The 27,920-nt window shown below is 51.1% G+C and overlaps 1 protein-coding gene, 1 non-coding gene and 1 pseudogene across 2 annotated transcripts in view; all 3 read right to left on the bottom strand.

Annotated features, from left to right (window-relative positions):
- Epha10 (EPH receptor A10) overlaps nucleotides 1–26,950 on the bottom strand; it is a 36,080-nt gene extending 9,130 nt beyond the window's left edge. Inside the window, 9 exon segments of the mRNA XM_076862938.2 lie at nucleotides 62–170; nucleotides 3,956–3,989; nucleotides 3,991–4,128; nucleotides 8,113–8,246; nucleotides 14,972–15,322; nucleotides 15,857–16,012; nucleotides 22,056–22,734; nucleotides 24,421–24,485; nucleotides 26,845–26,950. Coding sequence (XP_076719053.1) covers nucleotides 62–170; nucleotides 3,956–3,989; nucleotides 3,991–4,128; nucleotides 8,113–8,246; nucleotides 14,972–15,322; nucleotides 15,857–16,012; nucleotides 22,056–22,734; nucleotides 24,421–24,485; nucleotides 26,845–26,950 — 1,772 coding nt within the window.
- Nucleotides 11,816–11,922, bottom strand: LOC143405404 (U6 spliceosomal RNA). Its single transcript, XR_013092101.1, has one exon. It is a non-coding gene; the product is annotated as a U6 spliceosomal RNA (small nuclear RNA).
- On the bottom strand, nucleotides 23,800–23,895 carry LOC143405315 (U6 spliceosomal RNA; annotated as a pseudogene).
- Nucleotides 26,951–27,920: the final 970 nt, after the last annotated feature.

Raw genomic sequence — 27,920 nt, 5'->3', positions numbered from 1 at the left:
ACAGGTGCCCGTGGGCACATGCTAATGTGCACAGAGACATGACCCACCAGGGGTCACCTACCTCCTCCAAATGGCCAGTACGCTCATCACAGAGCCCAGGACGAGGAGGGCTGAGATGGTTACGACGGTGACGACAACTGCAGGACTCTGGTCCCTGGACCCTGAGGCAGCTGTGAGGAAAACCACGAATGAGGCTCCTGAGCAAGCGTCGGGACAGTCACCTGTCCTCAGCACCTTGCACTCAGCACTGCCTCCCAGGAGCAGAGGGACCAAGGTGGCTCCACCACCCACAGTGGCACTTGGAGTCTTTCCTCCTGGGACAGGGCACCTCCCACTGCAGCCCAGCTCTGAGAGGCTGGGAGGACAGCAAGACAGGCAGGGCCAGCCTCCCCAGCTGCCCTTCAGGAGGGCAAGGGAGACTTAAAGAAGCTCTGTAGGGCCAACGGCCTCTGCTCCCAGCTCCCTACCCCCACTCAGACCGTTACTGACAGTTAGAGCCAGCTAGGGGTACAGCTAGGTGGCAGGTGCTTGCTTAGCATGTGCAAGGTCCTGGGTCCAATCCCCACCAGCAACAACAAAAATAAAACATTAACAAAAAATAATAAGATCCAACACTAAATGCCCACTGATTCAAGACACTATGTTTTGTCTCATTATCTTATTTCATCATCACACCAGTAACAGGAGTCATAGCTGAGGAAACTGAGGCAGAGTAGAGGTCTATGATTTGCCCAAATGCTATGAAATATTAACACCTAATGTGTAAGAACTAATCAGCAGTGAACCCAAGATTTGAACCCGAACTCCAAAGACTCTACCTGACACCCAAGTCTCTGCTTTTGAATTATTTCCCCAAGGGGCACAGAGGACCCTATCCATGCATCCACCCCTCCATCCACCCCTCCATCCACCCACCCCTTCATCCACCCATCCAAAAGTGAACAAGCGAAGTGTGCACTGGGGGAGTGAGTACCCAGACCCCAGCTCTACCCTGGGGGAGTGAGTGCCCTGACCCCAGCTCTACCCTGGGGGAGTGAGTGCCCAGACCCCAGCTCTACCCTGGGGGAGTGAGTGCCCAGACCCCAGCTCTACCCTGGGGGAGTGAGTGCCCTGACCCCAGCTCTACCCTGGGGGAGTGAGTGCCCAGACCCCAGCTCTACCCTGGGGGAGTGAGTGCCCTGACCCCAGCTCTACCCTGGGGGAGTGAGTGCCCAGACCCCAGCTCTACCCTGGGGGAGTGAGTGCCCAGACCCCAGCTCTACCCTGGGGGAGTGAGTGCCCTGACCCCAGCTCTACCCTGGGGGAGTGAGTGCCCTGACCCCAGCTCTACCCTGGGGGAGTGAGTGCCCTGACCCCAGCTCGCAGACAGAGCAAAAATGAAACAATGACAAAGGAACAAACGGGATTCTCAACAGCCCCAGGACGGTCTTCCCTGGCAGCACCAGGTGAGCCCAGTGAGCCCAGTGCTCACCAAGGCTAAGAGACATGAGCAAGGCCTGCGAATTCCTTCCCAAAGCCCGAGAGGAAGGCTTTGCAGAAGGGGTGTTGACCGATCATGACCTGGAGACTGAAGGCTCTGACAATGCCCTCCGGGCCCAGACACACACCCAGGTGGCCTCACGTGGCTGGAGGACAGACTGCTTGGAGGCAGAGGTGGCAAGATAGAAGCTGGAGGCCGAGAGGGCGGAGGGACTGAGGGAGGCAGAACCTCCTTGGACACCAGGCCAAGGAGCATGAACTTCATTCTGAGGATCGGGGGAGCCAGGGACAGTGGACAGAGGTCCTGCCCAGGGAGAAAGGGACCGAGGGCCTCTGCTGGGAGGAGAAGCTGGGTAGCTGTGAAGAATGGGAAGCACTGAGCAGCCTAGGACTGAACTGGGCCTGGGAGAATCCGCCCTGCGGCAGCCTCCGCCCAGACCTGGGACCAGCAGGGCAGGTGCAGCCAGACAGAGAGGGGGTGTTTCTGAAGGGACAAATGGCAGTGGCTGGGTACACATGCATGTGGAACTGGGACTGAGGGCCATTGTCAGGCTGTCATAGAGGCCATCAGGCCAGGGTCAAGGAGGGCACTGCAGAGCCTGGGGTTCTGAAGGTGAACAGGACCCAGGGTGGGGCTGGCGGCAGAAGAGCAGGGGAGCTACCAATAAGTGTTTGAAATGAAGCGTCCGGGGACACAGGAATGGAGAATGGGACAAAGACAGTTGCAGCAGGCAGGCTCTGGGATGGCGGGCAGGATACCTGCCTCCTGGCCTTCCCTCCCCTGGCGACTCTCATCAAGGAACAGAATACAGCAAACATCATGGGGTGTCATATTCAAGCTTGGGTGACAAGAGACCGTGGCTTCTGTCTTGGGTGTCCCGTCATCCTTTACTCACTGTCTGAAGAGATCTAATGCCATGCGGGAGCCACATTGAGGAGGAAGCCCATGGGGCAAGGCCCAGCATGCTTCCAGCAAGCACCTGCGCTCTCCCCTGGTTAAGCTGTGAGGCAACTGCAGCCCGAGGACACCTAGACTGCAGGCCGGGAGGGACCCTGAGCCAGGCACCTGCAGAAGCAGCCCCATGTCCCTGAGCCCCAGAGACCATGAAATGACACATCTGTGGTCCTCAGGCTCTGGGTTTGGGGGTGATTTGTTACACTGCGACAGATAATAAGCAGTGGGGCAAAGCATGACCCTGCATGAAGACTCCAATTTCGGGTCACAGATGGGGAGACCCACCCTCCCACAGTCAGGCCACAGCAGGGGTGGCTGGGATGTGAGCAGTCCCTGCTCAGAGAGGCCGCCAGTGAGCGGAAGCCACAGCCCTCCTCAGCCAGCAGCCCCGGCTCCCGCCCCCACCACACTTGCTGCTGCCAAACCCAAGCCTACACACTGGGCTCCTCTGCCCGGGCGCCTTCCTGCCCACCTCCACTGGTTTGGATGCCCCACAGCCTTCAAGACGTAGCTCTAATCTCCTCTGCACAGCACCTGGCCAAGGTCTGGCACAGACAGCCATTCGAGCAAGAAGTGCCGTCTTCTCCCCGGGACTCCGGCTCCCTCAACACTTATCTTGGCCTCCCTTTGGGCTCAGAGCTCTTCCTATCTTGGATTAGAGTCATGTAGCAGGTTGGAGAGAATTATTATCTTGACAGCTGGTGCCAGAATGCCTCTTAGGGGGAGCTGCCTTTGTTCTGGAAAATACTTTCTTGAGCTGCTCAGGGTAGATAGAGGTGAGACCCTGAGGGCTGGGTCAGCAGCCAAACTGCCCTGCGTGCCATGAAAAGGGACTTGGGGTGGGGGGAGAAGAGGGAGAGGGAGGGACGCAGAGGGTGGAAAGGGTAGCGTGATGCCACAGGGAAGCAGATATTTTAGATCAGGATATCTGCTGGCCAGCGCTCCTTGTTTCTGTAGGACCTTTATTGAGGAACAGCTCACAACTAGCCCATTCCACTCGCTCACTTAAGGGTCCAGGGTCCATTTTGTTTTATTGCCGCAATCTGACCCCTCTGGCCCCCAACCTTCAGTGACATCTCCTTCACATCCTAAGGCCTGGTGGGGAAAGGGACAGTGCCCATGGCAGGCCAATGTCACAGGAGGGAAGCAGGAGAATGGGAAGAAGAATCTGGGGGTCATAATGAAACTTATAAACACCCCCCTCCAAGAAAGTGGGCAGATCTGGGAGAGGACGCAGGGCGTTTCTGCACCATGACAGGTCTGCAGAGGAGGGGACACCGGCAGAGGCAGGCATCATGGCTGTCCAGACCCTTGTCCTTTGAGCCCCTCCAGGGCATGTACCCAATCAAATTCATGTCAGTGGACCCCGAACTCCTTCATTAATTAGACTGATTCCACTGCTCTGCAGGCTCCCTTGATGGCACGCTTCATTCCCGCCCTCTGTTTGTCTCCCTGTCCCTGTCCCTGTCCAGTGCCAGGCTCTCTCTGCCCATACCCAGTCCATGAGCACACACCACTTACCCTCCCCTGGGGTTTGCACCTCAATACTGGGGTTTGAAGCTCTGGGCCTCCCAGGAGGGCCCCGGGGAAGCTGCCCGGATCTGGAAGACGTAGCGGGTAGCCGGCTTCAGGTTGGTGACAGTGACTGCCGGCGTCCCTGTCTTCACTGTGGAGTAAGTCTGTTCACTCTGACCCTGGAGAGAACCGAGAAGTGAGGCCCAGACCCACACTGTGGGGAGAAGGATGAGAGGAAGGAGGAGGTGAGAGCAGCAGACTCAGGTGAGCATGAGTGAGGTGGCAGAACCTGACCCTGGTTCCTCCCGAGGGAGGCCCAGCACCCTGTCCACCACAAGTCCCACTGGGGTGCTGGTAGCTGAGAACAGCCCCTTCTGCCTAAGAGAACCTTGAGAGAAGATGCCAGGCCATCAGGGCATGGTGGTCCAGGGACACGCGGGGCCAGAGTCCCGACAGTCCTGACATCGCAGGGGAAAGAATAAGAAAGCAAGCCCCACGACCCAGGAGATGAGGCAGGAGAACTGCACGCAGGAGGTCGGCCTCAGCAACTTCAGAGACCTTCTCAAAATAAAAAGTGGAAAGGGTTGGGGATGTGGCTCGGTGGCTAAGCACCCCTGGGTTCAATCCCTGGTACCAAAAAAGAAAGATGCCAACACCTGCCCAGACCTCATGCTCAGGAGGCTACCCACCCCCCCCCTCCTGCCGCCCCCCTCCCCCGCATCATCTGACTTTCACACAGGTCCTTCCAGGCACAGAGGACAGGAGTAGTATCGTGTTTGTTTTGTTTCACAGATAAGGAAACTGGGCCTAGTGGGGTAAAGGCTCTCCCCAGCCCCTACTGGGGACAGGGAACAGCGGTGTCAATTACTGATGAGGACCTACTCACCACCAGCCTGTGCGGGGATCCCCGCCAGCCCCACCCCAGACAATTCACAGCAGCGGGAGTCAGCCCTGCAGTCCTTCTCAAAGGTTGGCATCAGGAAGGGTCAGGGTGACGCCTGCTCTTTGCTCTACATCATCCTTCCCCTAATGCATCTGATAATGACACATCCTAAAGGTGCTCCTGCCCTCCTGTCACCTGTACCCATACCTTATTAGACCTCCTGCCACATCCACAGCCCCTGCGGATATCCTTGTACCATGGAATTCAGAAGTTGGGACTGACTTTGGGCCAATGAGAATCTCCTTTCTGGCATTTGGACAATCCCTGGGAAGAGCCTGGCTTGGTGGCTCAAGCCCACTGTAATCCCAGTGGCTCAGGAGGCAGAAGGATCACAGGTTCAAGGCCAGCCTCAGCAACTTAGTGAGGCATTAGCAACCTAGTGAGATCCTGGGGCTGGGGATGTGGCTCAGTGGTGCTTAAGTGCCCTTAGGTTCAATCCCCAGGACCAAAAAAAAAAAAAAAAAATTCCTGGGAAGACAGAGGCAGTGGTTGCAGGACCCAAGAGATGCAATAAGCTAGGCGGGAGGAGAGTGCAAGGACCCCAACCTCAGCTGCTGGCTGTGCTAGAAAGAAGCCCCTCTGCAGAGGAGGTTGGGCTGGTTTGCAGGGAGAAGCCAGGTGAGGAACACTGAGGCTCCAGGGTCCCTGGCATCCCTGCGGACCTCCCACACAGCCCCTGGTGTATTTGCTCTTCTTTTGAGGGTTTTATTACCAGCATATTCACACTCCCTGATTAAGGACCTGGGAGCATGCAGCCAGCTCGTTCTGGGACCCTTGTCTACGACCTGATCCCCAAATGTCAGTTCAGTGAGTCCTTTTGAGGGGTGGAGGGGGAGTTTCCAGGGTGCTTAACACTGAGCCACATCCCCAGCCCTTTTTGACATGTTATTTAGAGACAGGGTCTCGCTGAGCTGCTGAGGCTGGCTTTTCAATGAGTCCTTTCTAAGCACACGCTGCATTCTTAGCTGCTTCCCAGGGCCTTGCCTCCTGTCTCCAGGGTTCCTCTGGGCTCTGTCCTGGCTACTCTTACATACTCCCCTCCTGGTGTTAGCTACCATCACTGTGCTGAAATAACTCAACCTTCTCTCTCTCTCTCTCTCTCTCTCTCCAGCCCAGGGCTCTATCTTGAGCCTCAGACCTATGAATCCACCTGGATGCCCTACCCTATCCACACACCCCAACTTTTTTGTGTGTGAGTGGTAATGGAGATTGAACTTAGAGATGCTCGCTCTACCACTGAGCTACATCCCAAGAACTTTTCTTTTTTCTTTCTTTTTTTTTTTTTTGAGACAGGTTCTCACTAAGTTGACCAGACTAGCATCAAACTTGTAATCCTCCTGCCTCAGCCTCCCAAGTAGCCGGGATTGTAGGTATGCAGCACCACACCTGGCCTACAGGCCCCCTGAATGCCACATGAGCAAAACCAAGTGCACCCCCTTGCCCCACTCTGCTCCTCTTGCTCTGTGGTTCTCCATCTCAGCCAGTGGTACCCTATTCCCTGAGTCACCCAGGTCAGACATTCAGCAGTGACTTGGGACTCCCTCTTCCTTCTGGTCCCTGACACTCCCAGCTCTCAACTGCCTTCTAGTATTCAAAAACTATTATCTGATTCAGCAAATAATTCCCACATGTCACTGAGAAGTGAGCAAAGTTCTGACATGTGTAGTGCTGACTCTGAAAGATGTTTCGCTTTAATGAGTTTAATTTGCACCAAGGTGAGAAGCAGTTTAACGGTAGATTACACCTCAGATTTAGAAGACAATAAATTTTACAGGGAAAAGAGATAGTGGGTTGGGATATAACTTCATTTGTCAAATCATAGCTGAACTGCACCCATAGACAAAAAAACCACTCAGCATGATGGCCTATGTCTGTAGTCCCAGCTACTTGGGAGGCTGAAGCAGGAGGACTGCTTGAGTCCAGGAAAAGGAGACCAGCCTGGGAAACACAGCAAGACCTCATCACAAAATAATCATCATGATGATAATAATAATAATCCAAGAGGTTTACAAAACCATCCTATGAGAATCACCTAGCTAGCTGGGCATAGTGGTTCTCACTTATAACCCCAGCTACACAGGAGGCTGAGATAGGAGGACACAAGTTTGAGGCCACACTGGGAAATTTTATAAAAAATAAAAAGAGCTGGGGATATAACTCAGTAATACAGTAACCCTAGGTTCAATCCCCAGTACCTCAAAAAAGAGATAATCAATTGATTATATGGCATTTATAATGAATACAAAAGATGTTACTTTAATAGTATTATAAATGATGTGATAGATACACATCCTTTACATCAATAAAATCATAATTCCTGCACTCGTTATTTTGTAGACCTGGTTATTAAACATTTACCAGCATTCCACCCAACCTAGCAATGTACTCATATGGTCAGACATCTTTTAATTTTCTTATTTTGGTACTAGGGACTGAACTCAGGGGCGCTATACTACTGAGTGTCCTAGCCCTTTTAATTTTTTATTTTGAGGCAGTGTCTCACTAGGTTGCAGATGGTCTTGTTAAATTGCTGAGGCTGGCCTCTAACTAGCAATCCTCCTGCCTCAGCCTCCAGATTCGCTGGGATTACAGGCATGCATCAATGGTCAGGAGGTTTTTTTGTGAAATCTGAAACAAAGCCAGGCTGGTTGGCACACGCCCCTCTGGAAAGTTGAGGCAGGAGAATCACAGGTTCCAAGCAATTGTTTAAGATCCTGTCTCCAAAGTATAAAGGGCTGGGATGTAGCTTAGTGGTGAAGCTACCCTGAGTTCAATTCCCAGTACACACACACACACACACACACACACACACACACACACACTAAGTACAAGAGGGAGAGGGAGAGAGGAGAGGAGAAAGAGAGGAGGAGGCGGAGAAATTTTAAAAACACGGTATTTCTGTGTTCTTTTCCCTTAAAAGCAGTCTGCAAATGGTAGCATTCGACCACACAACATCTGTACCAGCCCCCAGGGAAAGCTCTTTGTCAAAAGAGGTAAAAATGGAGATGCTAATGAGGAGGAAGGCCAACTTGAGGGGAGAGAGGCAGAGCATGGAGTCCAGGAGTGGAGGGGTCAGGAAGAAGAAATTCCAGCCTGGAGACCAGGAAATTGTGCAAAAAGAAAACAGGAAGGGTTCAGCCGGGAGCGGGGCGTGAAGAACCGAAAGCCGGGCAGGCAAGGGGCGAAGGCTGCGGGTCCTCCCAGACCCGGACCGACTCACCTTCTCGTAGTAGCGGATCTCATACTCCGTGCTGTTGGCCCCGGGGGCTCCAGCGGGAATGGGCTCCCGCCACGACAGGGACACACTCTGGGGCTCCACCCGGTCCCTGCGGATCTCATCCTCCTCCCAAGGTGCTGAAATTAAGTGAAGTGGGACTCTCCACCCAGATCCGCTGAGGTGGCGCAGGGTCTTGGGGGGCTGGAGGGCGGGGAGTGCGGGTAATGGGAGGAGCTAAGGGTGGCTGGTGGGCGGGGCTGGGGCGGTGGGCGGGGCTGGAGATGGAAGAGGGCAGAGTCCCAGTCCTGGGGCTGGAGCCTTTCTTCACCACCTCCACTGCCTCTGGTGGGGAAGCACCAACCCTCCTGCCCTGGCCCACCCCACCACCCCAGCTCCCTCAGGGTGGGTGGCTCTAGTCCCCCAGCGGGTTTCTACACCTCCCATGGCTTGGAGACATAAGAAACCATTTAGAAGTAGGGGAGCAGCTATTTAACTAGTCCAAATGTCTGGTCAGTGGAACAAAACAAGCAACGAACTGGAAATGGAAGGAAATTAGCCCAACATAATAAAAGGCCTATATGAAAAGCCACAGTGAGCATCACACTTGGTGAAATTCAGACTGGAGGCCTTCCCCCTGAGATGTGGAAAGAGGCAAGGAGGCCCACGCTTGCCACTTCTAGTCGCCATAATACTGACAGCTTTAGCCAGTATTATGGTGACCAGGAAAAAAAAAATGATGAAAAAGGAAACTCCTGCCAGAGCTTATATAACATGGATGTACCTTGAGGACATCATGCTGCAATAAGCCTCTAACAAAAACACAAACCCTGGGGCTGGGTTCGATCCTCAGCACCACATATAAATAAATAAATAAAAATAAAATAAAATAAAGGTATTGTTTTCAACCCAACTAAATAATAAATTAAAAAACAACACTGCAGGATCACACTTTTTAAATATGAGATATTAAAATAGTCAAATTCTTTGAAACAGAAAGTAGAACTGTGCTTGCCAAGGGAAGGGGAGGAATGAGGGGAAAGAGGCGCTATCCAATGGTGTAGAGTTTCAGTTCTTCAAGATGAAAAAGTTCTAGAGAACTGTAGCACAGCAACTAACAGAATTAACAGTCCTATGCTCTACACTTAAAATTAGTTAAGGTGATAACATTTTTGTTATGTGCTTTTTACCATAATAAAAAATATAATAGAGATGTCCAGGTCACATCCCAAGTAATTTAGTCATAACATCTGTGGGGTGAGTCTCAGGCATTAGTATACAGATTTTGGGGGTGATTGAGCCCAGGGATGCTTAACCACTGAGCCACATCTCCAGCCCTTTTTCTTTTTTTCTTTTAAAACAGAGTCTCACTAAGTTGCTTAGGGCCTCACTAAGTTGCTGAGGCTGGCCTGGAATTTGTGATCCTCCTGCCTCATCCCCCTTAGTTGCTGGGATTACAGGCATGCGCCACCACACCTGGTATAAGATTTTTAAAAGCTTTTTAGTGATTCCAATGTGCAGACAAGTTGGAGAACCACTGGTCTAGATAATGTCAGATGACTGGCACACAAACACACCATACACACATATCCTGATGCCCCGGGTCACTGAGAGGCAAGGTCACGACTTTACTTGGGTGTATTTTGAGCCAGGCATGTCCAAGAGCAGAAGTTGGAAACGCAGAGCAGTGATTGGTACACGGTCAGAAGAGGTGTTGGGGAGGAATGGGGAGATTCGGGAGCCATCCAAGGTAACTGGCTAAAACTGCCCAGGGAAAATGCTCGAGAAGAGGAAGAGGTTTAAGAAATAAGCCCAAGAAACACATGTAAGAGACAGGCCAGGGCGGGCCCAGTGTTGCATGCCTGTAATCCCAGAGACTCAGGAGGCTGAGGAAGTGCGACACGGGGATGTAGTAGCTCAGTGTGTTCAATCCCCAGTACCAGGCGGGGGTGGGGGTGAGGGGGTGGGGGGAGTAAGATACAGAAAGCCAGCATTGAAAATGCACAAGGTCACTGTACACTCGTCTTGCAGCTGACTGCCAGAATGGGTGGACGGGGAGGGCATGGGGGTATTTTTACCTATGATAAAGCCAGTAGAACTAGAGTGAAATGTATAATTGTAGTGAACCCCAGGCTATACTGCCTGCAGAGTGGCATTGCCTCCCATTCTAAAAATAACTTGAAAAATCCTTTATTCCTCCCCTCCAAGTGTCTGACCCTTAAAAAAAAAAAAGCAAGGCCTTTGTCAATGGGACAATGTGCAGCCATGACTCTATTGTACATCTGTTTTAGAGGAAAAGTGTTTTCCCCTGTCCCCCGGGAGCACCTCTCAGCCTGAGTTCACTTGGAGATAGGGGCACAAGGTGAGAGGAGTGAAGAAGCGTCCCAGGAGGTGGCTTGGTCCTGTGTAGATGCAGATGGGGACAGAGGAAGGCAGAGCCTAGAGATGTCCATTGTGAACTGCATTCATTAAGAGCATCCGATGGCTGGGATACTGAGGTGGGATATGGTTCCATTTCATCACCTCAGAGATAAATTACACAAAAGCCTGATAAGCCTGAGAGCAAAACTAAAAACTGAGCCGAGCGCTTGTTGGCCAGCTGAACATTAGCGATGAAATCCAGCCAGTGCCCAATAATAAATAAATAAATGCTGGCAATGTGGTTCAGTGGTAGAGCACTTAGCATGTGTGAGGCCCAGAGTTAGATCCCCAGCATTGCAAAAATCTTTAAAGATACCTACAAGGAAGAAAGTCATTTTTATGCCTCTGGATGGAGAGGCTATGATGTGAAGCCAACGTACCTCCCCGGGGGAGCAGGCCTGTGTGGGAAAGATGGCAGAATGGATAGATAGAAAGAACCTGGCTCACCAAGCTCTAACACCAAGCTTCTGTGAGCTAAGAAATCCTTTTCAGTGGAGGCGGTTGGATTGAACTGTATTGTTATTTTCAGCTTTTAAAAACCTCAAACCAGGGCTGGGGTTGTGGCTCAGTGGTAAAGCGCTCGCCTAGCACGTGTGAGGCCCTGGGTTCGAACCTCAGCACCACATATAAATAAATAAAATTTAAAAATTAAACTAAAATTAAAAAAACCTCAAACCAATCCATAGGGCAATTCACACATTCCCCAAAACATCAGTTATCGCCTCGTCCAAAAACGAATGACCAGGAAGCATCATATGAAAAATATTTCTGAATAAGGGAACACCAACATCATTCTGAAGACTAAGGAGGAGTCTGTCTTGAAAAGTGGTGCAGTGTGACAGAGGAATGAGTAAGGAGACAGCCTGGAATCTTCAAAATGGGAAGACACAGCCTCCACCCAACAGGGGAAGGCAGCCATGATGAGAAAGCAGGCAGACAGGAGGGAACCCCATGGGAAACCAAACCCGAGAATCTCAGAGGGAAACCAAACACACTAGCAAAACTGAAATGTTTAAGAGAAAATTCATCACCAATTCTAGAGTGTTGATGAACCCACAAACAGAATGGAAAACCTAAACCTCTCAGTCTTTGGAACATCAAGTATAAAATAAGGAGGAAACAATAAAATAATATACTGAATTATATATATATATATAAAATATATATATATTTATATATAACTTATATATGTACGTATATAGAGAGAGAATGTTACACTACAAAATAATACACATTGTTTTAAAGTATCCATGAAGTAGTTAACATTTATAAAAAAATTTTTAAATTTAAAAATATGGAATGTTTCACGAATTTGCGTGTCATCCTTGCGCAGGGGCCATGGTAATCTTCTGTGTATGGTTCCAATTTTAGTGTATGTGCTGCCGAAGCGAGCACTAAAATTTTTTTTTTTTTAAATCGTAGATGGACACAATACCTTTATTTTATTCATTCATTTATTTATTTTTTATGTGGTACTAGGGAACGAACCCAGTGCCTCACACATGCAAGGCAAGCCCTCTACCACTGAGCGACAACCCCAGCCCTAGTTAACATTTTTACCATATCTTACAACCAAAGAAAACCTCAATAGTTACCAAAAAAATGTAAAAAGAGTAAAAATTATCCAATCATCTTTCTCTCACCATGGAACAGTAAAGTCAGAATTCCTCTGCCTGAGCTTTCCATGTTGTCCTGGTTCTTCCAAACAAAATTAAAAGAAGTTTACTGGAAATGACAAAACATTTTCTAAAATAATTTAAACCAGACACAGTGGTGCACACCTGTAATCCCAGCAATTTGGGAGGCTGAGGCAGCAGGATTCCAAGTTCCAGGCCAGCTTCAGTAATATAGGGAGACCCTCAGTAACTCAGCAAGATCGTGTCTTGGGTGGGGGAAGCAGGGGGTACTGAGAAAAGTAGCTTAGTGGTAGAACACCCTGGGTTTGATCCCCAGTACCAAAAATTAAAATAGAGTCAAAACCACAATATTAAAAGAAAACAGGTATAAAACATACATTATATTCATGACCTTCGATCAGGCAATAGTTTCTTAGAGATGGCACCCAAAACACAAGCAAACAATTTAAAAAAATAGATAAATTAGATGTCATCAAAACTACAAGCTTTTTGTGATTCAAAGGATACTCTCGGTTTCATGAAAGACAATGCACAGCATGGGAGAATATATTTGCAAGACACATATTTGATAAGGGTTATATGTGTTGAATTTTGTCTCCGCAAAGAGGATATGTTGAAGTCTTGATCCCTGGGCTCTCAGAAAGTGTGACCTTACTTGGGAAACTCTTCAGAGGTGAAGTTAAAATGAGGTCATTTAGGTGCCCTCTGACCCAACAGGAGTTTTGGGTGCAGAGACAGACATACATGGGCAAGATGCTGTGAGGATACTGAGTCCTGTGGACAGGATGATTGCTGGGTGACACCAGAAGACAGAAGAACAAGGAAGCGTCCTCCCCCAGACCAGCAGAGAGAGCATGGCCCTGCCAACACTTTGATTCTGGACTCCTAGACTCCAGAGCTATGAGACAATTGCAGACAATACACTTCTTTTTTGGGGGGTGGGAGTACCAGGGATTGAACTCAGGGGGACTCGTCCACTGAGCCACATCCCCAGTCCTATTTCATATTTTTATTTACAAACAGGGTCTCACTGAGTTGCTTCACGCCTTGCTTTTGCCGAGGCTGGCTTTGAACTCATAACCTCCTGCCTTGGCTTCCCAAATTGCTGGGATTACAGGTGTATGCCACCACCCCCAGGTGAAAATACACTGCTTTTGTCACCATAGCTTTTGTCACCTTGAGGTGTGTGTATATATTAACATGATGTATGTGTATAGACATATATATGAATTTATTTCTCTCTACATGTTCATTCTTATAACCTCATGACAAAAAGAAAATATTCAGCTAGGTGTGGTGGCTCCTATAAAAGGGGGTTGGGGATGTGGCTCAATGGTTAAGCACTCCTGGGTACAATCCCCAGAATTTAAAAAAAAAAAAAAAATTTTAAAAAGAGGCAGAGGAAGTAGATTAAGAGCTAAGAATGATAAAGGAAATGTCAAGAGTCAAGATTTGAAAATCAGAAAATGGATGTACATCCTAATGCTTAGAGATAGTCTTAAGAGATAAACTAGAGCCATCAGAAGTTCTAGTCAAAGCAATAACTGAAGACAACTTTTCCAGGAATTAAAAAAAAAAAAAAAAAAAAAAAAAAAAAAAAAAAAAGCTGTGCAGAAAGGTTTAAAATGTTTACTGTATTCCAGCCAAACTCAATGAGAAGAAATCCATAGTGGTTAAATTTTAATTTTCGTCAGTAGGCTAAGGAATTATTAAAACATTGGTGTGCTACACGTAAATACGTCCAAGTTACTTACAAAAGAATGAAAATATAGCCTCAGACACCATAAAGAGGGAAGTAGGGTCACAAACCCCTCACATGTCCTCAGATTGGAAAACTCAAAAACCGTACCACTCATCTTTCTTGCAAAAGACACTTGAGAGATTACTTGAAAGTGTACATTTTCAGAGATCTGCGGGAGCAGTGTCAAGAATGTGCAAGGGGGTGGGCATGGTGGCACACCTGTAATCCCAGCTTCTTAGGAGGCTGAGGCAGGAGAATTGGAGAATTGCAAGTTCGGGGCTAACCTCAGCAACTTAGACCCTGTCGCTAATGAAACATAAATAAAAAGGGCTGGGGGTGTGGCTCGGTGGTAGTACCCCCCTGGATTTGATCCCCAGTAGTAGGGGAAAGTGGAGGAGGGGCCAGGGGGAGAAAGGCAGGCAGACAGACAGCAAGGAAAAAAGAATGATGTAGTATAAAAGGTCTTCCTTTATTCATCTCAATTCCAGACTCAGAGCTGGCTGACCTGTGGACTCTTCACCCTGCCTGCCCCCCTGTTTCGGTGCCCCTAGGACCAAGAAAGAGAGAGACCGATGCAGCAAAGCCCTTGCGTAGTCCCCAGGATGGAGGCAGCGGGGCACACCATCCCTGAGACAGAAGGAAAGGAAGAATGACTCTGCTTCCTACTGAAACTTTTGAAACGGGAAGGCAACGTCCCTTTCCCACGGGAAATCAGAGGCAGTCAAACTGCAGCGTTGGGTGGGACTCAGGCTTTCTGCGACGTGGTCAAGAGAAAGGAGCGCTCTCGGGCTCCCGCAGACTCGCTGAAACGCTCACATCCTCTTTGGCCCAAAGGCAGGGAGTCACCTGGGAACCTCATCGCTCCCTCGGGGACTCGGGGGACAGCGACCAAGCCCCGGTGGGCATCCCCGGGCTCGGGGGTTTTGTGGTCACTTCGACTCCTGGAGGGGTTCTGGGAGCTCGCACAGGCCGTGGTTTCTTTGGGGTGGCTGCGGTGGGACGGCGGGGCCCCAGGGGGCGGGTGTCTCGGGGGCGGGGCAGGTGCGGGCGCGCGGCGTGGCCTTACCCCCGGGCCCGGTGGAGACGGTGACCTGCGCGTAGGTGGCTCCCGCGGCGGCCGCCGGGCCCGAGACGCCGTTGAGCGCGGCCACGCGCACGGTGTAGCGCGCGCCGGGCCGCAGGTGGAGCAGCGTGGCGGCGCGCTCGCGCAGACCGGCCTGGCGCGGCACAAAGGCCACGCGAGGGCCGCAGGGCTCGCACGCGCCCGCCGGGCCCTCCCGGCCGCAGCGCAGGCACAGCAGCGAGTAGGTGACGTCCGAGCGGCCGCCCGAGTCCGCCGGCGGCAGCCAGCGCAGCCGCAGCGCCAGCGGAGAGCGGCTCAGGCTGTACTGCAGGTCCCGCGGCGCCGACGGCGGCCCTGGCGGCAGGGACAGCGCTCAGCGGGGCGTCAGGGACCCGGGAGGGACCCGCCGGCACGAGGCTCTGGCATCCCCAGTGGGGTCAGGCTCGGGGTCAGTGAGGGGAACGGCCTGGGGGAGCCGGGACAGGGCGTGGGAGCGGGGTGTGGGAGTGGGGGCCGTCTGTGATGGGGTGGGAGGAGGTTGGTGCTGGCACAAGGATGGGGCGTGGGGATCGGGAAGAGAGGGCGCGAGGGTCGGGAGCCCCTCCAGGCTAGGGGAGGGTGAGCCAGGGCGGGAGAGGGCACTCCCCCTGTGTGCCTTGGCCGTCGGGAATCCTCACTTCTCCGCCTCTCCGGGTTCTTCCCATCCCAGGCCCGGGTCTCTATCCCCACCCCAGGCTTCCCTTCCTGCACTAGGCACCCCTGGTCGCTAGCTCCACATCCGCCCTCACGCCCCCACTGTGGAGCCCCTGTCACCACCATCTGGATCGCGCCGTTATTCACCGCCTCCAGAGCCCCCAACCCTCGCGATGCAGCCAGGGGGACACTCACGGGTGCAGGAGGCCGAGGGCGGGTCGGTGGGCGAGCGCGCATAGTTGTCTTGGCACACGCAGAACGTGGAGGCGCTTTCCAGGGCCCGGCTGTGTTCCGGGCACGGAGAACAGAGCGGCCGCCTGGGGGACACCTTGTAAAACCCTGGGGGACAGGCTGCGGAGAGGGGCGGGTGAGCAGGGGGCTTCTCCACATCTCCCCGCCCCTTTCCTGCCTGAACCCTTCAGGGTGGGGTTTATACCCTTAAACTGTGATAAGGAGGGGGACTCAGCTCCTCCAACGTGAACAACCTAGTGTCACCTCTTAGTAAGCACTCAGCGTTTGCAGGGAGCGTTGACATATTTTACTTCCCCTAATTCATTTGATCCTAATAGCTTGTGAGGTGTGACTTCATCCCCATTTTGAAAAATAAGGAAACTGAGCTTCAGAGAAGTAAAATCAGTTGCCCAATGTCCCACAGCTAGTGCGATTCCAACCCACGCCCACTTCTCTAGAGCCCAGACTACATGACTCTAAGGTTCATTGGAAGAAAACGAGTCGAACTTTGCAATCCTGATGTGAAGAAAGGAGCTCCAAAGGCTGGGCCCCAGTCACCCAGGGACAGACACATGCACACGCCCACTTATCAGCATTGACACACACACACAGACACATTGTCAAAGCTCTTCTTCCCACCATGGTCCTTGGGAGTTAGTGTGTCATAAATCCCCAACTCACCCCTTGGGCTGCTCAGCGGAGGCAGGGTGGGAGGGAGAAGAGGACCCTGGAAAGTCTCCCGGCTCATGAGTCAAGCAGGTTTTAGTCTTGACACCTACTCAGTTACTTTGCTTCACCTCACAGAGCCCAGCTGCTAAAAGCACAGACTTTTATATATGAACAACTGGGGTTTGTAGCTGAGTTGCACTACCTATTTGCTGTGTGGCCTTGAGCACAATGGTTGACCTCTCTGAGGCTTGTGTAGAATACCCACCTCAACAAAGCTGGTGGAGGATTAACTGAAATAAAACATGCAAAAGGCTTAGACCAGTATGGACTATTTTACACAATAATCATGGTAATTACTCCGTCTCCCTCACAGGCTTGAAGTGGAAAGTAACAAACACCCACTTTAAGGAATTTCCCACCAGCTGGGCCAGGAGAGACGCAGAGGCTGCTGGCCCCTCTGGTCAGAACTTGGGTGGTCCTCCCCTTGTTCCTGGGCCCTGCCCTTTAGATTAACTGATGAGGGAAGATAGGTTGCTCTCCAGCTCCAAGAAGACAGAAAACAGCAGCAGGAATGCAGACTAGACCAGAGAAGAACTTTCTGGGAGAGAGGGGAGGGGCCTGAGGATTTCCACTGTTGGAGAGGCTCAGATGTGGAAAGATCCATCTAGCACAGTGTAGGGAAGGGTCTCAGCAACCCAGAGGTCTTCAGAAGTCCCTGGGGCCAACTACCATTGTGGCCTGGGGGTGTCGACTACCCAAACAGGGATCAGGAGGGCTGGGTTCAGTGTTAGCTAGACCACTCCTCTCTGGCCGCAATCCATCAGTCAAGTGGGAATAATCATCGCAGCCTGCCCACCTGCCTTGTGAAATGAGCGAGGAGGTGAGGGCCAGGGGGGCAGCCTTGTTTGCAGGGTCTGGGACAGTAGGGGAGGACAATGACTACCCTGGTCCCAGCAGAGCAGTGGGTTGTCTCTGCTCTGAGAGGCTCTATTTAGAGGTGTGTGTTGAAGAGCAAACTCAGAAGGGGATTCCTGGTGGCCAGCCTCCTTCCCTTCCTCAAGGCCAGCGCCAGCCTGGATCAGCTCGCCTGGCCTGGCCCTCCAGCAGCATTTTGGGGGCAGCAGCAGCCAGACCCGTGGCTCACACACCTCACAGTGGGGCACTCACCCCTCGGAGGCTGCCCTCGGGGACCATCTCCTGCAGTTAGAGGAATTCCCTGAACCTGAATGGACCACCTTTTATTTTATTTTATTTTATTTTAGAGACCCTGTCTCTAAATAAAATGGGCTGGGGATTCTTATGAAGAGCTGGAATTGGCCTCCCTGTCTGTGCTCCCTTCCTGCCACCCATCACGGGCTTCCTGTGCCCTGCACAGCCTCAGAACATAACTGCTTGGTTGCCTTAGCTCCAGGCGAGTCCCACAGAGCAGAAGACACAGGCCATGTGCCCTGATTTTTCTCCCCAAGGGGAAACCCCATCTCTTTCATTAATCCCTCTAGTGGCTTGGAGAGGTGAACAGAGTCAGTCACTAAAGGGAGAAACCGGGGGAAAGAACAATAATTTAACTCTATACCCTCTTTGAGATCCACCTTCCCTTAGACAGGGGACTGACTAAGCTGTAGAAGACTCTGGGAAGGCCTGAGCTTGCTGACTGTCCATCCGACCAGCCGCTTCCTTTCCTAAACTCTCCAGCAGCTCCCCACTGCCAGGCACCCTAGGATGCCAACCGCCTGCTTTTCACACCTTTGGGTCTTGTCCTGCAGTGTTTTACACCCCTTTCCTCCTGGCAATCTAGTTCTATACTTCTCCAAAACCCAGTCCAAACAGCACCTCCCTCACTGGCTCCCTAGCTCCCCATTCCCCAGGACAGAGGAAATGGTCTCAGCCCAAAGGAAGGCAGCCCCACACAAACCAGAGTGGAATTGGGTGTGTGTGTGTGTGCGCGCGTGTGTGTTTCCAGAGTGTGGACCAAAACCTCCTCCAGCCCTTGATCCATTCATTCAGCAAATAATTTTATCATCTACTATGAGCTAGACTCCAAAGACAGAGCAATGAGCAGAATAGACAAAGATCCGAGTGTCCACTGGTACAGATGCCTCCTTCCCACCTCACAGAGAAGAGAGGCCATCAGTTGGTAATTCCCTCAACATCTGGCCATCAAAACCCACAAACACCTCCATCTACACTCCTTTCCCCTCTCCTCCTGCATTCCAGTCCTAGAGGAGGGGATGAGCCACCTCCTGTTGAAGGCCAGAGCTTCCATCTCCACTCTGGACCCCCCTTTCACCTCTTCAAAGATGACATTTCATCAGTCATCTCCCCTGCTGGTTTTCACAGGGCTCCTCTGCTGGCTTTTAAGAGGGTGGAGCAGAAAAGGTGGTCCATTCAGAATAAAAGCACTGACTGTAGAGGATTTTCAAACAATCATAGAACTGACTAAAAGTTGGCCTCTTTTATTTTATTAGCAGCATGTATCAGCAATTCTAACCCCCATCAGTAATCAACTACTCCTTCCCAGCTGGGTGCAGCTGTCACCCCTGTAATCCCAGCATCCCGGGAAGCTGAGGCAGGAGGATCTGAGTTCAAAGCCAGCCTCAGCAAATCAGTGAGACCCTGTCTCTAAATAAAATAGGCTGGGGATGTGGCTCAGTGGTTAAGTACCCCTGGGTTCAATCCCCATTGCCAAAAAAAAAAAAAAAATCCTTCCTCCTAGGGACAGATGCACCCTCCCACTTACTTGGTACCCCAATGGCTCTTTCCCTTCAGCTTACAATGAAAGCCCTTTCTCTGTGTTCAGATGAAAGGTTCACACACACCCTCTTTCAACCCAAGGTCTTCCTGAAGATGCTACGTCTTCTTCCCCTTCGAATCCACACTTCTAGATGCCCTGCTCCAGCCACTCAACGTCCTTCAATGTTGACCTATTACAACCTGGTGTCTCCACTGATCAGCTGAAGCTGCTCTTGCTAAGGCCACCAAGTGGCCCCCAGCCTCCCTGACTGCTCACTCATCCCATGGGTGTTGCCCTCCTGGACCCCTCCCTCTCCCTAAGCACAAGCCAGTGCCCTCTCCTAGCTGTCCTCCAACCCACCTGTCCACCTCTCCTCCTCAGTCTTTTTTTGTGGACTGTTTTTTTCTGTCTTTCCTTAAACGTTGCTGTTCTCTGAGTCTCCCTTGTTGGCCCTGTTGCTTCTTACCCTGTAGTTCTCTCTAGTCTGTACCAACCGTACCCAGAGCCTCAAGTAGTATCTGATGCTGAGCTCCAGCTCCACGTTCTAGATACTTCCACTTGGACACACCTCTCCATCTGTATTCTGGGTTCTGTACCCAGTGCACGATCCCTCTGTCCATTCAACCTCCAGCAGCATTACAAGTCAAAAGGGGCCTACCCTCCTGGATCACATGATCACTAAGTGCTTTGGGTGCTCTCTCCTGATCACACCCGTTCTCATGGCTTAAGGATGTCTGCTACCTCCTTGGTTCAGAGCTCACCTTCTTTCTCCAAAACTATTGCACAATTTTCCTTATGTCTAGCCTCTAATCCTTCCCTCTCCAACCCTGTCTTTGCTATTGCAGCTCGAATGATCTTTCAAAATATAAATCTGAACATGTTGGATCCCTCCTCACTGGTCTAAACATAAAGCACAAGCTGTTTGTCTAATATTTATGGCCCCTTCGTGATTTGCCCCAGCCTTTCTCCAGCCTCTCGCTCCTCACACCCCACATACATGTCCTGGTTCTAGTCACACGGGTTACCCATTTACACCAATGTTCCTTCCTGCTGCCATGCTTTTATACACAATCCCTAAGCGCACAGTGGTCTTAGATGCCTGGAATAAAGACCTTTTCATTTTCTCTAGGAAACCCTCTCCATCCTTAGAAGTGTTTTCCTTTCTCCATGCTTGCTCAGCTCTCTGTTGGTATCTATCACACCCTATGATAACCACTTGTTAACTCAATGCATTTTCACTGAGCACCTGCCATATGCCATATCCTGCTATGGATGATGGGGCTGCTGAGACTAAGACCCAGTGTCTGAGTGCAAGAAGTTCTTAAGTCTAACTAAGCATGGTGGTGCTTGCCTGTAATCCCAGCGGATCAGGAGGCTGAGGCAGGAGGATCATGAATTCCAAGCCAGCCTCAGCAACTTAGAAAGGCTCTAAGCAGGTTGGTAAGACCCCATTTTAAAATAAAATAGAAAAAGGGTTTGGGATGTGGCTCAGTGGCTAAGTACCCCTGGGTTCAATCCCCAGTACAAAACAAAACAAAAAAAATTCTTAATCTAGTGGTAGAAATACAACACATAGATTACTGTAGACCTGGGTAAGTATAGAAATAGAGGTTGCACTGAGTTCTGGAGAGCACTGAACTGGATCCTAAGCCTATCTGGAGAGCTCAGGAAGGGGTCTTACCTCTGGGTCTCATACAACTTCCCCAGGGAATACATAGTGGTATTCATCTATACACATCTAAGACCTGAATAAATGCAGCCAGTATGTCCTCATCTCATACTGAGTGGGTGATTGAACAAAGGAATAAGAACAAGTTATTTCCTCCTCTGTCTTCTCATTATTCTGTGTATCTCTCTCTTATATCATCTATCACCCTCTTTTGATTTTTAGTCTTTGACTCTCTCCATGTGGTTGTGAGCTTCTCAAGAGCTGGAACTGTCTGATTCATTTCTGTTGCCCTGGCACCCAAAAAAGGACCTGCTTTAGAAAATGCGTCCTTTGATCTTCCTACATTAAAGGCATACATTCATAGCCCTGTCTTTAACACCCACTCCCCATTTCCAAAGAGAGAGAGGAGAGGTCTGTGCCTAATTCCCCAGAGACTTGAGAACCCAGCAAAAAAAAGAAAAGAAAAAAAAAAAAACATGGTGGATCTCCCCCAGAAGACACAATGAGTGTGGTGCAGAGTTAACAGGGACTTTCCCCAGTCCTAGTGCAAACTTGCTCCACTCTCTCTTGAACTCACAAGCCCCGCCTCTGGCCTCTGACTGGTCAGTGACCCCAGGAGAACTCACTCCCTATAGTGCTGGCTCAAAGTTTGGGCTGCTGTAGATTTCTTTCTTATGCACAGCAGAGGCAACATGGTATAGTTATAAAGAGCTGGACAAACTTGAATTCAAATCCTGGCTTCCCATTTCCTAATTTTGCAACTTCGAGTCTGTTTCCTACCCATAAGGTAGAGATAATGTGACTGAGTTAGTTGCTGGGCAAATAAATGAAAAGGCCTGAGTGAAGTGCTTATCCTAGTGCCTGAAATATAGGTTCCTAAAGCTTCCTTATATGGAGTCCAATTCACCTCTTAGGAACTTCACTCCTTAGTTCCGCCTGAACCCGCTAGAAGTTCCACAAAAGATCAGAACTCCCAGCTCCAAAGCCCATGGCTTCTCCACTCCCTCTCCTGCTTCTTTCATCTAGGACACACGCTCTCCCAATTGCCACCTGCGCTCTGTCCTCCCACCTCGCACTTCCCATCCTCTGGATACCTTCGCAGATGTCACCACGTTCCTGGAATCCCGCACTGCAGCTGCAGCGGCCCACCGGCACCAGCCACTCGCCATCCGCGCCGCAGTGCATGCGCGGAGGGCTGCCGGGCTCCCCTTCCGAGTGTGCCACACACGTTCCAGCCACTTCTACCAGAGTGGAGAAGGCGCTCTCCGCCGCGGTGGCTGGGAACGCCGCCAGGCCCCGCACGGTGGCGCGGCACTGCTTGTAGTAGACGCGCACAGAGACCAGCGCCACGCATGCGCCCACGTCCTGGAAGGCCAGGTGGAAACCCTGCCGACTAAGCGGGCCGATCTCACGCACCTCTGTGTTCAGCTTCATCTTGCGCTCGCCCAGGTCGCCCTGCGTGAAGCTCTCGTCCGCTGCGATCGTGTCAATCTTGCGGGGTCGGCTACCTCCTAAGCGGGGACGCCCGCGGCCCAGGTCTGCCTCGGTTTCCAGGTAGTAGACATTGAAGGTCTCCTTGCAAGTGCCTGAGGCGCCAGGGATACTGCTGCAGTCGCGCAGTGTGAACTGCAGCTCCACGAAGATGCGCTGCCCTCGACCTCGGCTGATCCAACCAGTCTGCAACCAGTTGTCCTGGTTGGGCTCCAGCACGTTGCACACTTGGTATGTGCGAATGGGACGGTCATGTTCGTCCACGCCGCTGATTTCCTCCCACTGGGGCAAGAGTAAAGAAGAGAACAAGGTGCTCCTAGGAAGTCAAACACTGACTCTGGCTGAAAACTTCATTTTGCATCATTTTATCATTTCCTGCCTCCCCTCCCACTAGCACACACACCCCTGAAATTATAAAATGCAAGTCATGCATACCTGCAATCCCAGCAACTCTCGGGAGGAGCACAAGTTCAAGGCCAGCCTCAGCAAATTAGTGAGGACCCTGATCCAAATTTACAAATTAAAAGGACTGGGGATGTAGCTCAGTGGTAGGACACCCCTGGGTTCAATCCCAAATTCGGTGTGGAGGTTGGGGAGTGGAGGGGAAATCTGGGCCTGCAAATCATAGTGATTCGAGAAACTGAGGCAGGCGGATGGTAATTTCATGGACAATGTGCACAAGTTAGTGCTACCCATTCTTAAAAAATGAAAAGGTGGGCTAGGATTATGGCTCAGAGGTAGAGCGCTCACCTAACATGTGCAAGGCCCTGGGTTCGATCCTCAGCACCACATAAAAATGAATAAATAAAACAAAGGTATTGTGTCCAACTACAACTCAAAACAATAAAAAAGGGGGGCTAGGGATAAAGTGTCCCTGGATTTAATCCCCAGTACCACAATAAATAAATACATAAATAAAACCTGGTTTCTCTGTGTACCTACTTTCCTTCTTGCTAACTGGCACTACAGCATTGCAAAATTCAAAATTCCCTTTCAGGCAAAGTAGTAGAAGTCCAAAGTGATTCCAAAAAAAAATCCCAAAAGGGCTCTAAGGAGCTCCTGAACAAGGGAAAAGAATGATGAGGCCTGGCATGCACTGTCAGGGAGAACTATGGGACTTCAGGACCCACAGAGTCCAAGAGTTTATTCATCTTTTTCATCCAATGGTGGTAGAAAGCAGCCCAAAGTGGAAGGGCGGTGGGTAGTGGGTAGGAGAAGGAAGAAGAAGAAAAATAATAGATAAATAAATAAATAACATTGGCTGGAGCTATAACTCAGGGATAGAGTTCTTGCCTAGCATGTGCAAGTCCCTGGGTTCAATTCCCTGCACCCAAACAAACAAACAAACAAATAATGGAGCACTTCACAAATATGCATGTCATTCTTAGGCTGTGCTAATTTCTGCATTGTTCCAGTTTTAGTATATATTCAATTGAAATAAACAACAATCCTTATTGTTATTGGTAAGGAATCTGAAATTCCAGAGGGAGAGCAATGACTTGGTATGCACATTGAATTAGTGGCAGAGCTAAGAATGGTATCTGGAGTGTCTTGACTCTACATCCAGTGCCCTTTCCACTACACCAAGCTCTATTGCCTCCCACAGTACCCCACCCCAAGTTCCCAAACCCTCTTTTAGGATTCCAAGTCTTGCTTTCTGTCAATCAACAACACTCTTTGCAGGATCTACTATGTACAAACACACTTCAGCATTAACTCCATCCATTTCTCATATTTCTGTTCTTAGACATAGTCCTTCTTTCTTTTCTTTTCTTCTCTCTCTCTCTCTTTCTTTCTTATTTATTTGTCTAACTAACTGAAGACAACATTTTCTAATAGGCCTCTTTGATTTGACACCAGGGCAACTGGAGATCTCACAGGTTTGAGTGTGTTTTGAACTGAGGTGACCATGGGGAGGTAAAGGCCTTGAAGGATCTCTGAGTCAGGGAAGGACAGTTTTACACCTACCCCATTACTTGGCAGTGAAGTCCAGCCCAGTTCAGCCTGGGAGGCTTTGGAATCCAGGAGGACGACTAAGGAGAGGGGAGAAGAGAGATGTGAGAAAGTCAGAAGGTCAGTGTACAAGGAGGGTGGGATCCTTTGCTGAATTCACTGTAAATTTGCTAACTGAGGGATAGAGAATGTGGCAAAGGATACAAAGAAATGTTTCCCACTCCATACTTCCTCAGAAATGGAGTTATGAGTACCACAAATCCAGAGATAGGTAGCCACAATGATTAGAGAAGGAGTCATATTATTTCCTGGGGTTGCTGAAACAAATTGCCACAAATCTGGTGGCTTTAAATGACAGAATTTTATGCTTGTCACAGTGATGCACACCTGAATCCCAGTGGCTTGGGAGGCTAAGGCAGGAGGATTGCGAGTTCAAAGACAGCCTCAGCAACAGCAAGGTGCTAAGGAATTCAGTGAAACCCTGTCTCTAAATTAAATACAAAATAGGGGTGGGGATGTGGCTCAGTGGTCAAGTGCCTCTGAGTTCAATCCCTGGTTGCCACCCCCTCTTCCACCTCCAAAAAAGCCAGAATTTTATTTCTTGTATGGTTCTGTAAGTCAGATGCCTGATCTCAGTTCCACTAGCCTGAAGTCAGGTATCATCTTTGGAGACTCTGAGAGGAGACTCTTCTTTGGAGACTCTGAGAGGAGAATCCATTTTCTTGCCTTCTTTAGCTTCTAGTGACCACCTGTATTCCTTGGCTCATGATCCCCTCCTTCACCTTCTGAGTGCCTCACTTCAATCTCAGCTTCTGCCATCACATCACCTTCTTTCCGACAGACTCCTCTTGCATCCCTCACATAAGGGCCATCGTGATTATATTGGATCCATCCAAATAATCCAGGATAACCTTTCCATCACAAAATCCTTAATTATATCTGCAAAGCCCTTTTTGCCACTTAAGGTAAGATTAACAGGTTCTGAGGATTAGGACAGACATTTTTGGAGAGGGGGTGTCATTTTTCAGCTTTCCACAGATTCCTTAGAGAATACTCTAGAGTTGGCTCTCAAATTGGGGGTGGGGAGCCCATGACACTCCCCAGTCTTCCCAGGTTCCCTAAATTACAGTTAAGTGTCAATTAGAGGGAGAAAAGGAGTGTAGCAGGGGATTCCTGTGTATACCCCCAAAATTCAGATTCAGGGGCTTTTCTAAAGTCATGTAAGCAGGCAGAGAAGAGGCTTAGCCTTTTCATTTGACTCCCAGGATCTCCAGAGAAAATGGAGTGGAGAGACCTTACTAACCACAAGAGGAATAAAAAAAAAAAAAAAAAAAATCTCTCATTTCCTCAGCCAGCTCCTTTCCCAGGGCTGTCACCTATATACTATGTTTGAAAGAATGTCAGAGTGTTTCATGTATGATCCATGGCTCCTCCTGCACCAGAGAAGCTTGGAGCCACTTTATTCCCCGGGAGGTGTCAGATCAGCAGTCTGCATCCTCTCAGCACTGGTCACAGGAAAGCACTGGCTTGGACAGCAGAATCAGCAACCCAGACACTGGAAGCCAGGCTATCCCCAAATCTCGGAAGATTACTCATATGGAGCTTAAGGAAGGGGGTGGGCCGCCAAGGTGAGAGCGTCTAAGAGGGGTTGGCTCCAGAGGCGTCAGCGACAGTGGGCAGGACCGCCAACAGCGTGCTGATTTCACACAACTGACAGCACATAGAAATTGCATACTGGAAGGCATCTGCTATCCGGCGCCAGGACCAACCCTGCAAGTCAGCGCCTGATTCCAGCTCCTCAGGATTCTGCACCTGCATATGACGCCAACTGAGCATACAGCTCCCCTAAATGCAGAGACAGAAGCAAGACGCGGGCTCTGATACCGCGGATCGCCCCAAACCCGGCAACGGAGACCGCGGCTCACACTATGCTCCAAATTCAGCACTGCGGACAGTTCCATGGTCGGCACCTCGCGACCCTGCAACCAGCATTCCACCTCCTGTTGGCCATACAGTGGTTTCCTGGCCTCCACTACGCGGGCTACATTCCATCTCCTCACCCTCGGATCTCACCTCCGCACATCCTCCTCGCCTCCGCTCTCTGCATCTCCCCGCCCCCACCCCTCCCACCTCCAATCAGTCAGCCTGTCCGTCTCACTGGCCCCTTAACCGCCGCCTCTGGCTCCCGCGGTTCCTGGTCTCTTTCTTCCCCTGCTTCTTAGGTCTCCAGCCCTCAAACTCCTCCACGCCCCTCTCTTCCCCATTGCTTAGCAGCCTCTCGCCCTCTCGCGCTCGCTCGCTCTCTGCCACCCGCTGCCCGCTTGCTTCAAACACCAAGATAGACTCTAGTCTCCAATGACTCCTTCCCTAGCATTCCAGCACCCCAGCACCCTATCTTTTGGCATTCCAGACTCCGAGCACAGCCACCAGTCTCTTTACCTTCCTCGGCAGTCCCGGGCCGCCCGGGTCCCAAAAGCAGCGCGAGACAGAGCGGCATCAGGCAGACTAACAGGCGCAGCGGGTGTGGACCAGCGCCAGTCTCCATGGTCCGCCGACCGAGCTGTGAGTGCGGCGGCGGCTCAAGCCGCGCCAGCCCAGCACCGCTGAGCAGTGCCCCCAGACCCCAGCGCGGGCTGGAGGCGGGGTCTCGCCGGTCACCATCATCCATGGGGACCAATCACTAGGCATCGCCGCGGGAGGTCCACCAATCCCTGCCTACAGAGGGTGGGAAGGTGGAGTTTTATAGGCTAGGGGCGGAACACCCAACTGGAATGGGAAAAGAAGGGGTCCCGCAGATCTCCAAACCATGGGGGTGGGGCAGCGCTGAGCGCTGGCTCGTTTTCTGGGGAGAAGAGGACCTGGCGTCGGTGGCCCAGGGACGCCAAACCTTAGCCCCTCAACCCTGAGAAGCAGGCAATGTGGGCGTGGCTTAAGGAGGGGCGGCACGCGGGGAAGCGGTGACACTGGCAGCCTCTTAACTAGCCTGGAAGCTCCCTTGGTCCCAAGACTTGCAGGGGGTTTCGAAGCCTGACCCCAAGCTCTGGGGAGCGCTTCGATCTCCAACCCCCTTGCCGGTTTCTGCGTCTGCGGCTCTTGGCGTTTCACGTCTCGACCCCTCCCCTCTTCTCCCCGCCCTCATCAGACACACACCGAGGCAGGAGGGAGGGGTCGAGCCCGACCCCAGGAACTGCTGGAGAAAACGGAGCCAAATGGGAGACAGGTCCCACCCTACCAGCAGCGCTTCTGAGGCTGGGAAACCATGTGGACACCAGGATGGGGGCCGCGGTAGATTTTGCATGAGTGACTGGTTCCTCAGATTCTTGCTCCTGCTGTCAAGACACAAGTAGCACATTCCACCACCACGCTGTCCTTAGGCTGGGGTTCCCCTCTGAGCACCCCACTCCGCCCACCCTAGGAGACCGGTGAGGAGCGCAGTGGCGGGGAATCCGAGGCAGCGGCGAGAGAGGCGGAGCAATTTTCTCAGAGTTCAGTCGGTGCTGAAGAAGCCGCAAGAA

Source organism: Callospermophilus lateralis, chromosome 7 (genome assembly GCF_048772815.1).
Source record: "Callospermophilus lateralis isolate mCalLat2 chromosome 7, mCalLat2.hap1, whole genome shotgun sequence".
Lineage (NCBI taxonomy): Eukaryota > Metazoa > Chordata > Mammalia > Rodentia > Sciuridae > Callospermophilus > Callospermophilus lateralis.
This window is presented reverse-complemented; position numbering and strand designations above follow the sequence as displayed.